This window comes from Passer montanus, unplaced genomic scaffold, assembly GCF_014805655.1.
Source record: "Passer montanus isolate IOZ18808 unplaced genomic scaffold, ASM1480565v1 scaffold5, whole genome shotgun sequence".
In the NCBI taxonomy this organism is placed as follows: Eukaryota; Metazoa; Chordata; class Aves; order Passeriformes; family Passeridae; genus Passer; species Passer montanus.
This window is the reverse complement of record NW_024369929.1, coordinates 16,013,468-16,025,996: the sequence shown is the minus strand read 5'-3', so window position 1 is coordinate 16,025,996 and position 12,529 is coordinate 16,013,468. Positions and strand designations below refer to the sequence as shown.

Here is a 12,529-nt window from a genome sequence, read left to right as displayed (position 1 = left end):
TTCTTTCCTTTCATGCTTAATAAAGCTTAGCACTAAATACTGGCATCTTGATGAAGGTGTGGAGCCTCTGTGGGAGCTGGGGTGTGCAATGCTCCATTATCTCCCAGTAAATCATTCCGTGGCAATTCTGAACCACCAGCCAGTGCAACCAAGCCAAGAGTGAAGTGTAATTGCCTGTTCTGAGTTTATTCTTCCTGGCTTGAGTTTTAACAGGGTTTTTAGCAGCTCTTAGCTCAAATCCTGCCCAGATTTAGTGCTTTGGATGCTATTTGTTTTCCTATCTGAGCACTCTGAGTTTGGCTCGTCAGTGGCCCAAAGCTTTTGCCCTTTCCTTTCCTGGGATTAGTAACATCTCACTGAAAATATGCAGGAGGAGGGAAAGTGCAGCATTAGGGAGTATTATGGGATTTTTGAGGTCAACTATCTCACAGCTCACATGGCAGAGGAATGAACATAGGGCAGCACCAGGCGTCACAACCTGCCCCAGGCCCACGCCGTGCCCCGCTCCACAGATAACTCTTCCCTGCATCAGGAAAATCACAAACCTGTCAAACTTCAGTGCAAAGTCTTTTCATCCTCAACACCATCAATGCTTTCTGTGTCATAAGCTGCAGAACCACTGTTGTGCTTATCTGTATGTGACAAAGAGGTGGCTGTGTGTGAGGGTTTCTAAATGCTTATCAAACCACATTAATTTTCCTTTTATTATTTTGCTGCTTTTTTTGCACACTATTTGCTTTATTTGTGTTTAACTTGTGCTGTCCTGAGCTCCCCATGTGCCACCTCTGTTCTGCATTCACGCATTTTATTTTACCAGCAGAAATGATGCTAAATGCCTCTGCAGCAAGAATGATCTAGAAGTGATAAATACTTTAGCTAAGGAGCCTCCAGCAAAACACTCCATTTTTTCCCATAGCATTTTGCATCCAAGATAACTTTTTCTTTCTTTTTTCAAGCTAATTGATGAAAATTAGATTTTTTTCCTTTCTTCTCTGACTTTCACAACATTGAATCCTTGCTCAGATCAAGGCTGTTTTTACATGCAAATAAAAAGTTTTCATTTCTTGGTATTACTGTTGTGCAATAAAAGCTGCAGGTTCCTCTCATGAAAATTTCAGAAGATAGTTTAAACCTTCAACTTTGAATTATAAACATAAAATAAAAGTCTAATAAGGTCACACAGGGAATCTTGACTTTCAAACATCATCAAGCATGGAAGTACCACAGTTAAAAACGTGTTCCACCTTGTGACCCCACGATCAGCCTTAGTTTCATAACACAGATGCTCCAACTCATGTGTTGGAAGAGCAGCCAAGCCTTGGGCAGGGCTGGGTTCAGTTAAAAAGTTAAAAACAGCAGTGGACACTGCCCAGCTTCTCTGCTGTGACCCCATGAATTGTCACAGAGAGCAGATGTGGGAGTGAGCCAAGAAGAGAGAGGGAAATGGAAGAGAAATGGAAGGGAAAGTCTGGAATGGATGGAAAGTCTCCACTGGTTCCTCAGCCAATGACTCCTCTGGTGAGCCCAAAGGATGGAGCCAGCAGATGAGGAGAACCAGGCTCCAGAAATGTCTACAGCCCTGTTAGAAACTGCAGTGTCCTAAGCATGAATTAGAGCTGGGGAAAGGAAACTGTAAGAATATCAACACCAAAATTAGCTTGAACACTCATCTCCTCAAACCTGCAGTGATAAGGATTTTCTTAATTGCAGTGGATCTTACCAGACTGCAGGTGTTTTACCTGTTTAGCAGGACTTTGTTTGCCAAGTTCATGTTCTTCCCAAGTGGAAAATGCAAGGACAAAGCCTGTACTTTTACTGCTGCACATTTGTTTGTGAGCTTCAAATTCCAGGTTTTCAGAGAGCTGATTGTGTTCAGTGGAGTCTGGGGAGGAGCACAAGTAATTCCCATGGATGTGGGCTTGAGACATCAGAGTTTGGGAACTGTGGTGCCAAGAAGAGCTTTGTCACCTTCCTGTGTGTCACTGCCTCCCCAGGGCAGCCTGGTCCTTGTTCAGGGAGTGGCTTGTCCTTGCATTTTCTCTCTCTTGTGCTGCAGAACTGGAATTGTTTGCCCTGTGAGTAATCCCTCTTGCTCCAGTCCAGTCTGCACTGGGCAGGGGCAGAGCCCAGCTTCCAGCTCCCATCCCAAGCAGATGAAAACTCCCAAACACTGACCTGAGCTCAGGAAAAGTTCTTGTCTCATTATCTGGAGCACTGGCCACAGCAGCTGCAGGCAGGGCTGGGTTTATCTCTGATGCTTTTTTAACAGCAGTCCTGGATGCAGACACTAAAGTGGGATTTGCAGCACATCATGAGTGACTCAAAGCTGCATTTATTCCAGAGGACCAAAGGCTATAAGTTTGATTCACAGCTGACTTCACTTTTTTCTCAAAGCCAAAAGGTGTGGAAAACTATTTCCAGCTGAGACTGATTTCACCCCAGCAGATAATTTAGCTTCAGACTTAAACCTGGACTTTCCTGAAGTGCCAGATCCCTGGCTGGTTTAGGACTTTTCCACATTTAACTACTTTTGCAGTTTTAAAAATAATGTATCTATTATTCATTTCACTTCCCAAGGAACTGAGTGAATACAAAAAAATGGGTCATAAACCCACACTATTATAACAGATAAAAGAGAAAACTAAAGGAGGAATTATGGGAATCTTTGGTTGGGAAGGGCTTTGTGGGGTTGTGTGGCCCTCCCAAGGGCAATGCACCTCCCCATGGCTCAGCCTGGGTCCCTTTGCTCCCTGCCACTGCCTCCCCCTGGGTACAGCCCCTTCCCCTGGGGACCCCAGCTGGGAGCTCTCCAGTGCTCCTCCCAGCCTTGCTCTGTGGGGTGAGCTCAAATGCTGCTTGGACACTGCTGCCTTTGGAGATCTGCTCAGCCCTGGCAGGAGGAGGATGTGTGATCCCCAGGGCTGCCCTTGGGGAGCCCCAGCCCTGCGGCCCTGGGCCAAGGGATGAATTGGCTGAGAACACAGCAGGGGAAGAGCACAGAGCTCACCCTGCCCTGGGACAGAGCTGCCCAAAGCTCCCAGGCTGCCCTGCCCTCTGCAGCAGGTGAGTCTGGAACTGGCTCGTGGTGCAGAACAAAGCAGAAGGTGCTCCAATGGACTGGGGGTCACTTGTGGCCAGAAGAGCAGCTGGGTGCCACCAGCCCCTTTCCTGTGCTCAGGGATGGGCATTGAGAACCAGAGCAAAGGGTTGGTTTGTCTTTGATGTGCCAGTAACACATTTATTGTCTAATTTAGTAATTTCCCTTATTTAGCAAAAAAAAAATAAAATATGAAGCCGTCATCAAAAAGGGGCTGGTACAGCATTGCCCATGGCCATGACAACTTTTCTGCAGAGACCAGAGGACACACAAGGACAAATAGCTGGGAGACCTCCGGGACACACTGTTTGTGGGGCTCTCTTCCCAGTGTAACTGAGTTACTTGCCTGGGAATCCCATAAGCCACAAGGACGTTTCTCAGTAACCAAATCTGTATTGATTGCCGCAGTCAATAGGAAACACCAGACTCTATAGCTAAAAAGATTTAAAGGCTTACATTAGATTTTCCTTTTGATTGATATCTAGGGTAATTTGCAGGAGTAAAAATGGAAAAGGTCCCCATCCCCTTCTGCCTCAGCTTCTGTGAGGAACAGCAAGTCCCTCTGGAGCTGCACAAGGCAGAATTGTTGGCTGTCAGCTCTGCTCCTGGTGCTGCGCTGTCAGAGCACAGTGGGCACTTAGGGACTGTTGTCACATCAGTCACTGAACTGCAAATTCATGAGCAAAGTGATAGTAGGTAATTTAAGAAGACTGTGCACACCTTAGAGTCTAAGGCTGTGAGTTAAATACTACACTCTCCACAAACAAAACAAAGCCTAAAATTAGTCACAGAGTGCTGCAACACAACCTGCAGACTCAGATTTGAAAGGGCATGTTTTAGGCTTCTTTCACACATTCCAGTAATGAATGTCTCAGCAGATGGTTTTTATCCTGATCTCCTGATGGATGGCAGTTCTTGGTAACCCTGCTGCAGAGAGCTCTCCCTTCCAGGGAAACTCTTAAGCACATGCATAATTCCAGGCGTGCACAGACTCCCCACTGGAGCTGAGTGTGTGCTTACAGCTGAGGATGTGCTTAAGAGCTTCCCTAAATGAGGGCCTTGATGTACAATTTAGAGGGAAGAATATATGCTGCTCAGTAGTCAAAGCAATCCAATTTACATAAATATTTATTTGTTTTCCATTATATATCATTTTTATGCAGGTGCTTGTGGGATGGATAGACGTCAGAACACATACATAATGGAAAAAAGCTTCAAAGGTATGGTATCCAGAGCTGCAGAACCCTGCCCAGGTGTGAGGAGGGTGTCCTAGAAGAGGTGAGATAGGAGCCTGGCAGGGAGGGACAGAGCCACCCACACGAGCTGCCTGCCTGGCTCCCAGCACTCCTGGCCATGAGTGATGGATGCAAAGCTTCCCAGGGCTCTGCAGCACAGGGAGAAAGGGAGGGCTCAGCTCAGGGCAGGTGGAGCTGGCCAGGGCACACTCAGTAGGAGCCACACGGGCTCTGGGGGAGCTGCTGCTGGCACAGGGCTGTTTCCCTGCTCCTGGCCATGCTGAGCTAAAAGAAAGCCCCAGGAGAGGAGCTGCCCCTGCTCGTGCCCTCTGCTGAGAGGGATTGAGAGCAGAGCTGGAGAAGAGCCCTCCCTGAGGCCGAGGTCCCCTCACGCTGGCACTGGTGGCACTGACTCCAGGGCAGGTCTAAAAGAGGATCTCAGATGAGTCACGAGCACAGGGCCCAGTGGTTTTACACTTCCCTTTCCTCCACGTTTACATTCTCAATATTCCAGTTCCATCTGGAGCACGGGAACGCTCGGCACAGTGGTTCCCACAGCTCCTGGCAGATTGGGCTGGGGTTTAGCTCATGGAGCTTGTGCTCCAGAAGATGGAGCAAGGAATCTGTCTCCTGGGGAATAGGCAGCTTTCAGGCCGAGGTCCTGGATGTGAATTACAGCTGGGAATGTCCCTCAGGGAGCCGAGGAGGGAAACACCACACAGGCTCTTCCTGCAGTGCCCTGGGGCTGGCGCTGGCTGAGCCAGGGGACAGCAGGGCTGTGCCAGAGCCCCTGCTCTGCCATGGCTCAGGGGCTCCACAGCCACACCCTGGGCTCAGCCAACGGGGAATATCAAAAGCTATTCCACATAAAAAGCATTAACCAGCTCATAGCCAGGCCTAGAGATCAATATTCACTTTGTAGCTGCTGTTTTCAAAAGACAGGGATGCAATATTTGTAGAACATCACCTTGCCACACAGAATCACCAAAGGAAACCAAGAACCAACAACCAAATCTTTGTTGATAAAGCTAAAGTAAAAACATTGAATGGATTATGATATATATAATTTATGATATACAAAATACTCAATCCACTGGTTTCAGCTACTTCAATAATTCCCTTTTTCAAAAGAAAAATTTTATTATAATAGAGCTAGTTGTTCCCTTTACATGGAGCCATTAACTTCATTAGTTTAAACTTACTGTGTTTACAGAGTTTAAAGGTACCTTAAGCACATGCAGCAGGAACTTCCATCCACACAGAGGGGCACCAGTGGGGCAGAGAAAGAGCCACAGTGACAGAGAACTGTGAAATACATTTTCAGCTGCTACATATTTTCTTTAATTCTTAGGATCTGAACAATTTCCTTTACATGTTTACCTCTTTATAAATTGAAAAATCAGGCTCAGAAGCCACAGCTGGAATTCTTTGTGGCCTCAGAAGGCAGGGCTGGCACTGGCAGGGCACAGGGGCACACCTGGCTTCCCAGGTATGTTGGGAGCTCAGCTGCAAGCACATAGGAGCTGAGGGCTCTCAGAAGCAGCTGCCTTTCAGAAGCTGCCTTACCTTCTCAGAAGCAGGCTGAAGGTTCCCGAGGTTCCCAAGCCCCTCTGACGGTCCATCCCTGGCAGCCCCAGGGCTCCCTGGCAGCTGGACACCCCCAGTCCCAGGGGAGCCTCCTCCCAGGAGGAGCTGGGAATGTGCCCAGTGCTCAGAGTGAGCTCTCCTTGCCCTGCCAGGCCCTGACTCACCACATTCCTCACAAAATGGAGAGGAAGAAACTCCCAGTCCCAAACAATTGGATTGTGTCAGCAAAAGCCTTGGCAGGCAGGTGCCTGGTTTTTAGCTACTTTCATCCAATTTAAACCATGTCTTTTCCCACCAGTGTGGTCTAACTGGGGAGAGCCTGTCCTGCAGTTGGAAGTGATCTCTGGTGCCCTGGGCCAGACAGAGCCTTGAGGGAGGGGCACAGGGGGCTTGAGGCTGTGGAGAACCCGGGCCACCTCCTGCTGCCCCAGTTCTCTGAGGAGACCAGAGCAGGGCACCAGGAGAGGGTCCCCTGTGCAGCCTGGCACCAGGGGGGTGGTGGCTGAGCTGCTGTGGAGCTCCAGGGGTCGGGCACAGAGATCTGGGGCTGCCAGGTGTCAAGGCCAGTGTCTGACAGCAGCAGAGAGGGGCTGGCTGTCACAGTGCCACCCTGAGCCCTGTGGCACCTGGTGACAGGGGCTCACCAGGCTCGAGGGTTTTCAGAGCAGGTTTCTGAGCAGTTTCTTTCCTGTGCATGGTGCTCAGTGATGCCATTCCTGAGCTCTTCCTTTCAGCTGAGTCCTTCTGTTTTTAGAGGTTTGGATTTTAAATGAAGAGTCCTGCACTGATGGAATGACGTGACCTCAGGCACGACCATTTTAAGGAAAAACACCCATTATTTGCAGAAGAGCCAGGAAAAGCCCAGCAGAGAGAAGCACTGATCCCAGGGGTGCAGGGCTGGGCTCCGAGAGGTTCCCCTGGTTGTTGTACAGGATGTGTCCCCACTCCTGTGGCCCTCTGAGAAGAGCAATGGGCCCTTGCTGTGTCACTGTCCCTGCAGCAGCCAGGGCTGGCCAGGTTAGGGACAGCAGCCAGCACAGGCACGTCATCCCAGCAAGGGTTAAACAGGAGAGCACCTTCTGCCAGGGCACAGCACCTCCCTCAGCACTTCCACCTGGGCTGGGGGATCCAAGGCTTGTCTGCAGCACGCCAGGGGAAATTCAGGAGAGAAGAGAGGAACCCAGTCTGGGGGAGGGACATTTCCAGTCCCTGCTAACAAAAATAAACCCTCCAAAGGTCTGGTGATTGGTATCCAGGCAACACAGAAGGCAGAGACTTCAAAATTAGAGCATATTCCCAATATTTCTCTGGAAGTCCAGCTGATTGAGTGCTTCCAGTGAGCCCCAGCATTGTGGGGCAGAGCTGTCACCTCCATGAGAGCTGGAGCCTGTGGCAGGGAGGGATGAGGAGACAGCACAGCCAGGGCTCACACATGGCTGCAGCACCATGGGCTGAGAATCTATAAATATGTTTGTTCTGCTTAAATTAATTCATGAAACAAAATTTGACAATTGATGCCAGACTTCTTCATTATCCCCAAATTACCTTAATAAGAAATAACTCTACAGCTTTAGAGCTAAATCCTCTGTGATCTTGCACGTAATATTTCTTGAGGGCTAATGACTCCCTGGTGTACCCAGAATCCACTGGTGCTCCATAAAATATATTGTGTCCAAAGCAAGGGTCTGCTCCCAGGCAGACACAGAGCTCTGTTTACGTCAGCAGGATGGGCTCTCAGGCACGCTGTTTCTCAATATCTCCTGGGAAAAGGCAGTTCCTGGGAGAGGCCAAACAAGTCTGGGCAGCCCGAGTGGCATTCACTGATCTCTGCCAACTGGTCCTGGGAAGGGCTGAGGGACACCTGCCTGGGGGGTAATGTCAGCCCTAACTGCAGTACCGGTGGATTTTAGCTTAGGGAGATAAAAGTAGCTGAGCTGGATGAAATAAAACAGCTGATGTGCTGGGATTTTTGCCTTTGCCAGCTCCAATGTGCCCAATTCCATAAACAAACCACACAGATATTTACCTGCAGCTGCAGCTCTGCAGGAGGAGGAATTCTCACTCTGCTCTTTGCTGTAGCAGTCAGCAGTCCTTTATAATCAACATGTCCTGAATCTACACCCAGCTCTTGTTTGATTTGTTCCCTCCCAGCCGTGGTGTGACAGAGAACACTTTGCAGGGGGTCTTGGGGCACAGAGGGAATCCTGCTTTTCACCCTGTGGCCATCTGCTCAGCAGCACTGTTTGAAATGGAGAAACAAGTTGATGATAATCTCCATGTCCCTCACCCCAAAATGCAGAGCTGGCTCATTAGAGGCTGCCCAGGCTCTCCTAACGAGCTCTATCTCCTGGAGTAGCCCCAGGAGCTGTAAGCTGCTGGCAGGTGGAGCTGAGCCTTTCATTTGTCTGTCTATGGTTTCCTCTAACACCAACAGATCCCAGACTGGGGCACCTGGATTTAAGTGACATACACAGGAAAAGCCAACATTGAGCTCACTCATGTGCAGAAGCCTTTGGTCTCACAGGGCTGCCCTGCTCTCTGTAGAAGGATGGGATGGAGCAGTTTTCCACTCACTTGTACTAGGCTGGGTTGGTGACACTGCAGGGACAAACCCTGCAGCCAACAGCCAGGGAATGTCACTGGTGCTTTGGTTCCCATCTCCTGTCATCTACCAAACCAGGCATGTTTCACTTGGAAGCAAAGGCACTGCTCACCGGGGCTGATGTCAGACAAGGAGTTTCTAAGTTTTCTAACTAAATAAACCTTGCACTGGTGCCAGGCCTCTGCCAGCCTCCCCATCCCTGATGGTCCCAGCTATTTGTGTGCAGTGGAGCTTCCCAGTGAGCTGCTTTCACCCACCCTGGAGCTGAGGGCTCTCCAGACTTGTTGGTGCCACTGAAATCAGAGCCCAGAAAGGCAACACCTGACACCTCCCTCAGGGGCACCAGGCCAGGGGTGATGGACACACAGACACAGACACAACCCCAGAGCTGAAGGAGGGACAGTCACTCACAGTGGAGCAAACCTGGCACGTGAGGGAGCAGGATGGGGCTGGCAGGCTCAGAGCCGAGGTTTGGAGAAGTGATGTCATGTTGTCTGTCTATTTCTTAACCTGAATTTCTCTTTTTGTCTCCCATACTAGACAGCGGGGGCAGCTGGGATTGCAGCTATTTTGCAAGTCCCCCTATTTCACCGGGAGTATTTCATATATACCAGGATCTGCCTTTGTACTGTAACCCAGCACAAGAAAATGCCTCATCTTTCATTGCATCGCTCTAATTCTAAATTACTGGCACTGCCCAGCAGGATGCACACAGCAGCAATGGCACGTTCTTGAATGTCAATGTTAAGACCTATTTATTCTCTATTGTTTTTTTTATTTTTAAAGCAAGACTGGCACTGTACCTTGCAGCAGGCTGGTCTGTCCCAGCCAGGGTCACCGAGCGGGCAGGCCGGTGGTCACAGCTCTCATGCCAACCTTGTTCTCCCCAGCTAGTGCCTCTGTCACCTCCTCTCCAGCCCAGGGGAGAGGAGCAGGAGCTGTCTACAGCAAAGGGGGGAAAAAAGCAGAGCAGAAGTGAGGCTCAGATGGAGGCTTGTCCCCCTCTGTGGAAACCCAAGCATTCCCCAATTGTAGGATGCTGGATAACCCCAAAAGCAGGAGCTGCACGTGCAGAGGCTGCACTGGTGCAGTTCAGAGCCTGTGGCAGTGTCGTGCACTCCAGCTCAGGGCACTGGATGTGCCGAGGCCCCTGGCTGAGCAGCCCAGCTCCCAGAGCAGCTCCTGCCTGCAGAGCCGACTGCCCGCGGGGCAGGCGCAGCGGGATGGACACGGCTCCGGAGGAGTGAGGGGGCGGGAGGGAAAGGATTGCCACCTCAAATGAAGTATTGCAGTAAACGGCAGCTAGGAGCTCTCACAGGAAAACCTTCAGTACTGAGCAGGTTTTCATTTCTTTCCTGCCAGTGAGTGGTGGATGCAATGGTGTGGAACACCCAGAGCACAAGCACCGGGTGTCTGTGCTGGAGGCTTCAAGGATCTTCCTTATCCCCTGCCCCTTGTGCCCCCCAGCCTTCCTGCAGAGGCTCAGTTGTAATTAACCCAATTAAGCTAATGACCCTAACGCACCCACTCCGCTCTTGTTTTGCAGATTATATGAAAGAATCTGTGTGCAGCTCCAGCACTTGTTCCCTGAACAGCAGTGAAAACCCATACGCCACCATTAAAGACCCCCCCATTTTAACCTGCAAACACTCTGAGAGCAGCTACGTGGAAATGAAATCACCTGGTCACAGGGAGTCCCCGTATTCCGAAATGCCAACTTCATCAACAGCCAACAAAAACATCTACGAAGTTGGTAAGCAGTGGGTGGCACAGGGGGGTTGGTGGAGGTGCTGGTTTTCCCCTGTCCTGGCACACGGATCCCGGGCTTGGCGTGGCACAGGGACTGGCAGGGGGAAGGCCTGAGCACTGGTGTGTTGGTTTGGGGAGCTGAGCCACAGTGGTGGATGTCCTGAGCTGGAAGGGACCCAGGAGGATGAGGAGTTTTGGGACTGCTGCTGGTCACCACAACCCCGTTCTCCTTGCTCCCCCAGAGCCCACTGTCAGCATAGTCCAAGACGGCCGCAGTCGGAGTGCCAGCTACCTTCAGAACCCCTATGACCTGCCTAGGAACAGTCACATTCCTGGTCACTACGACCTGCTCCCCGTCCGGCACAGCCCCACGCACGGGTCTTCTTGGGACAAGCAGTCCTAGAGGGATGGACTTCACTGGCACTGTGCTGCCAGCACAGACTGTGAGGAAGCAGAGGAGAAGCCATTCCTTCCTTTCCTGCGGACTGGCAAGGACTTAACACGACATCAGCTTGGGCCAACTGCTGCTGCATGATGTTATTGATAAAGACATTTTTGTATGGGTACCTGGAACTAACGAGAGCCTCCTCCACGTGGGACTGGAGCACATCACCCCAGGAAGGTGTCTTCGTGCTCCAGGCAAAAACCCTCCGTGGCGTGTCCTAACCCTGGCTTTGCTGTAAAATAAACCACAAAAACATGCTAAGTAGAAGGACTTCAGGATGTACATTTCTACTGACTGCAGCAAGAACTTTTACTGTTAGGAACGAGGTGACTAGGAATACGCTGGAATTTATTTTCATCTTTGTCATGGGAACGGACATTTTTCTGAATGAGAGCAGGGAAACTTGTCATGTCACTGTCTGGAAAGCTCATTTACTGCCATCACCATGTGCAACCTGTGCAGATCATGCTTGGTAATTAGCACTGAGATTGTCATCTCTATATTCAGTACCAGAGAATTTGAGGAATATTAACACAGACACTTTCTGTGCAGTTTTTAGTATCTTTCCAAACATCCCCTGATCTTTGCTAATGAATGGAGTTTCCACAATGAGTCTCACACTCACCACACTTTAAACGTTGATTGGCACAGGTAGGCTTTGATTTTCCTTATGCAGCTTCTCTTTTGGTAGTTGAATCCAGCAGATCTGTCAGGGAGTTTAAACTGCTGCCCCTCCAATTCCTGCCCTGGGACGCTGCAGGTTTGCACAGACCAGCCCTGGTTTCATTTCCTTTCTCAAAGCTGAGCCACATCGGCTTCTCTCTCCCATCTTCCCAAACCATCTCCTCATGATTCACTGTCAGCATGCCACTGATGACTCCTCTTAATCTGATGTGCATTACCATGTAGTGCAACTTTATCCATTGATGATTCTACCTGAAATGTCATTAAATGGAGCTGAAACTGGGTTTTCTTTTTCAGCAGCTGTTTGTGAAGTAATTATCAAGGGTCTGACCCATGGTAAAATTTTGGACTGAGCCACCATGATACTTTTTTTTTAATTTATAATCTCTATTGACCTAGAAAGTAGAATACTTGCCGTTAGTTCCTTGTAGATTTTGAGCATGAAGTAGTATTGACTCTAAGTATGTAATTTTATTAGGCAAACGTGGAAGTAGCAAGTTGATTGCCTTTTAAATATAAAAAATATTCTGTTGCACATTTGCCAGTCTGATGGAAGCAGAGGAGGATGCCACCAGCCCCGTGGGTTTGCTCCCAGCATGATCCCAGGAGTGACATGCAGGGCCCAGGACTGGCAAGAGGAGCCCTCCAGCTCGGGGGCAGCAGCTGGATCCCAGCTCTGGGAATACTCCTGGATCCTTGGAGCACTGTGGTAGGACCCAGATGTGTCCCCACAGGTGGGCTCAGCCCTCATGCCTGGATCACAGCCCCTGGCTCTGGGCATTCTGCCCCTGGGAGCCTCTGCCCTTGCAGCCAGGACTCTCCAGGTGGTTGGGCTGGCTCTGAACCCCCAGTGTGAGCCTGGACACCCCCAGGACACCCCCAGGCTCCCGGAGCAGGATCCTGCCCACGAGGTTTCCCGAATGCTGCATGTGTGCATGGGGGCCCTGATCAGCAATAGCAATTTTGTTTTCCAGGAAAGCCTTATTTGAGATGTAAGGAAACAATTATTTTGTAGGCCCAGTAGGAATATATTTTGCGTACATGAATAGAAAGATTTACCTCAAAAATACCAAGAGAAAGGCAGTTGGATAAGGAATACTCATGTTAAGACCCACCTTGGCACCCAGCAC

The 12,529-nt window shown here is 49.9% G+C and overlaps 1 protein-coding gene across 4 annotated transcripts in view; it reads left to right on the top strand.

The window, feature by feature from the left end:
* Window positions 1–10,838, top strand: part of MEGF11 (multiple EGF like domains 11) — a 252,056-nt gene extending 241,218 nt beyond the window's left edge. For 3 of the 4 annotated variants that reach the window (XM_039723396.1, XM_039723397.1, XM_039723399.1), the window contains 3 exons: window positions 4,261–4,317; window positions 10,068–10,274; window positions 10,513–10,838. In XM_039723396.1, coding sequence (XP_039579330.1) covers window positions 4,261–4,317; window positions 10,068–10,274; window positions 10,513–10,673 — 425 coding nt within the window. In that variant the 3' untranslated portion in view covers window positions 10,674–10,838. The remainder of the gene's footprint in view (window positions 1–4,260; window positions 4,318–10,067; window positions 10,275–10,512) is intronic. The other variant, XM_039723398.1, reaches the window with a different exon arrangement.
* The last annotated feature ends 1,691 nt before the right edge of the window (window positions 10,839–12,529 follow it).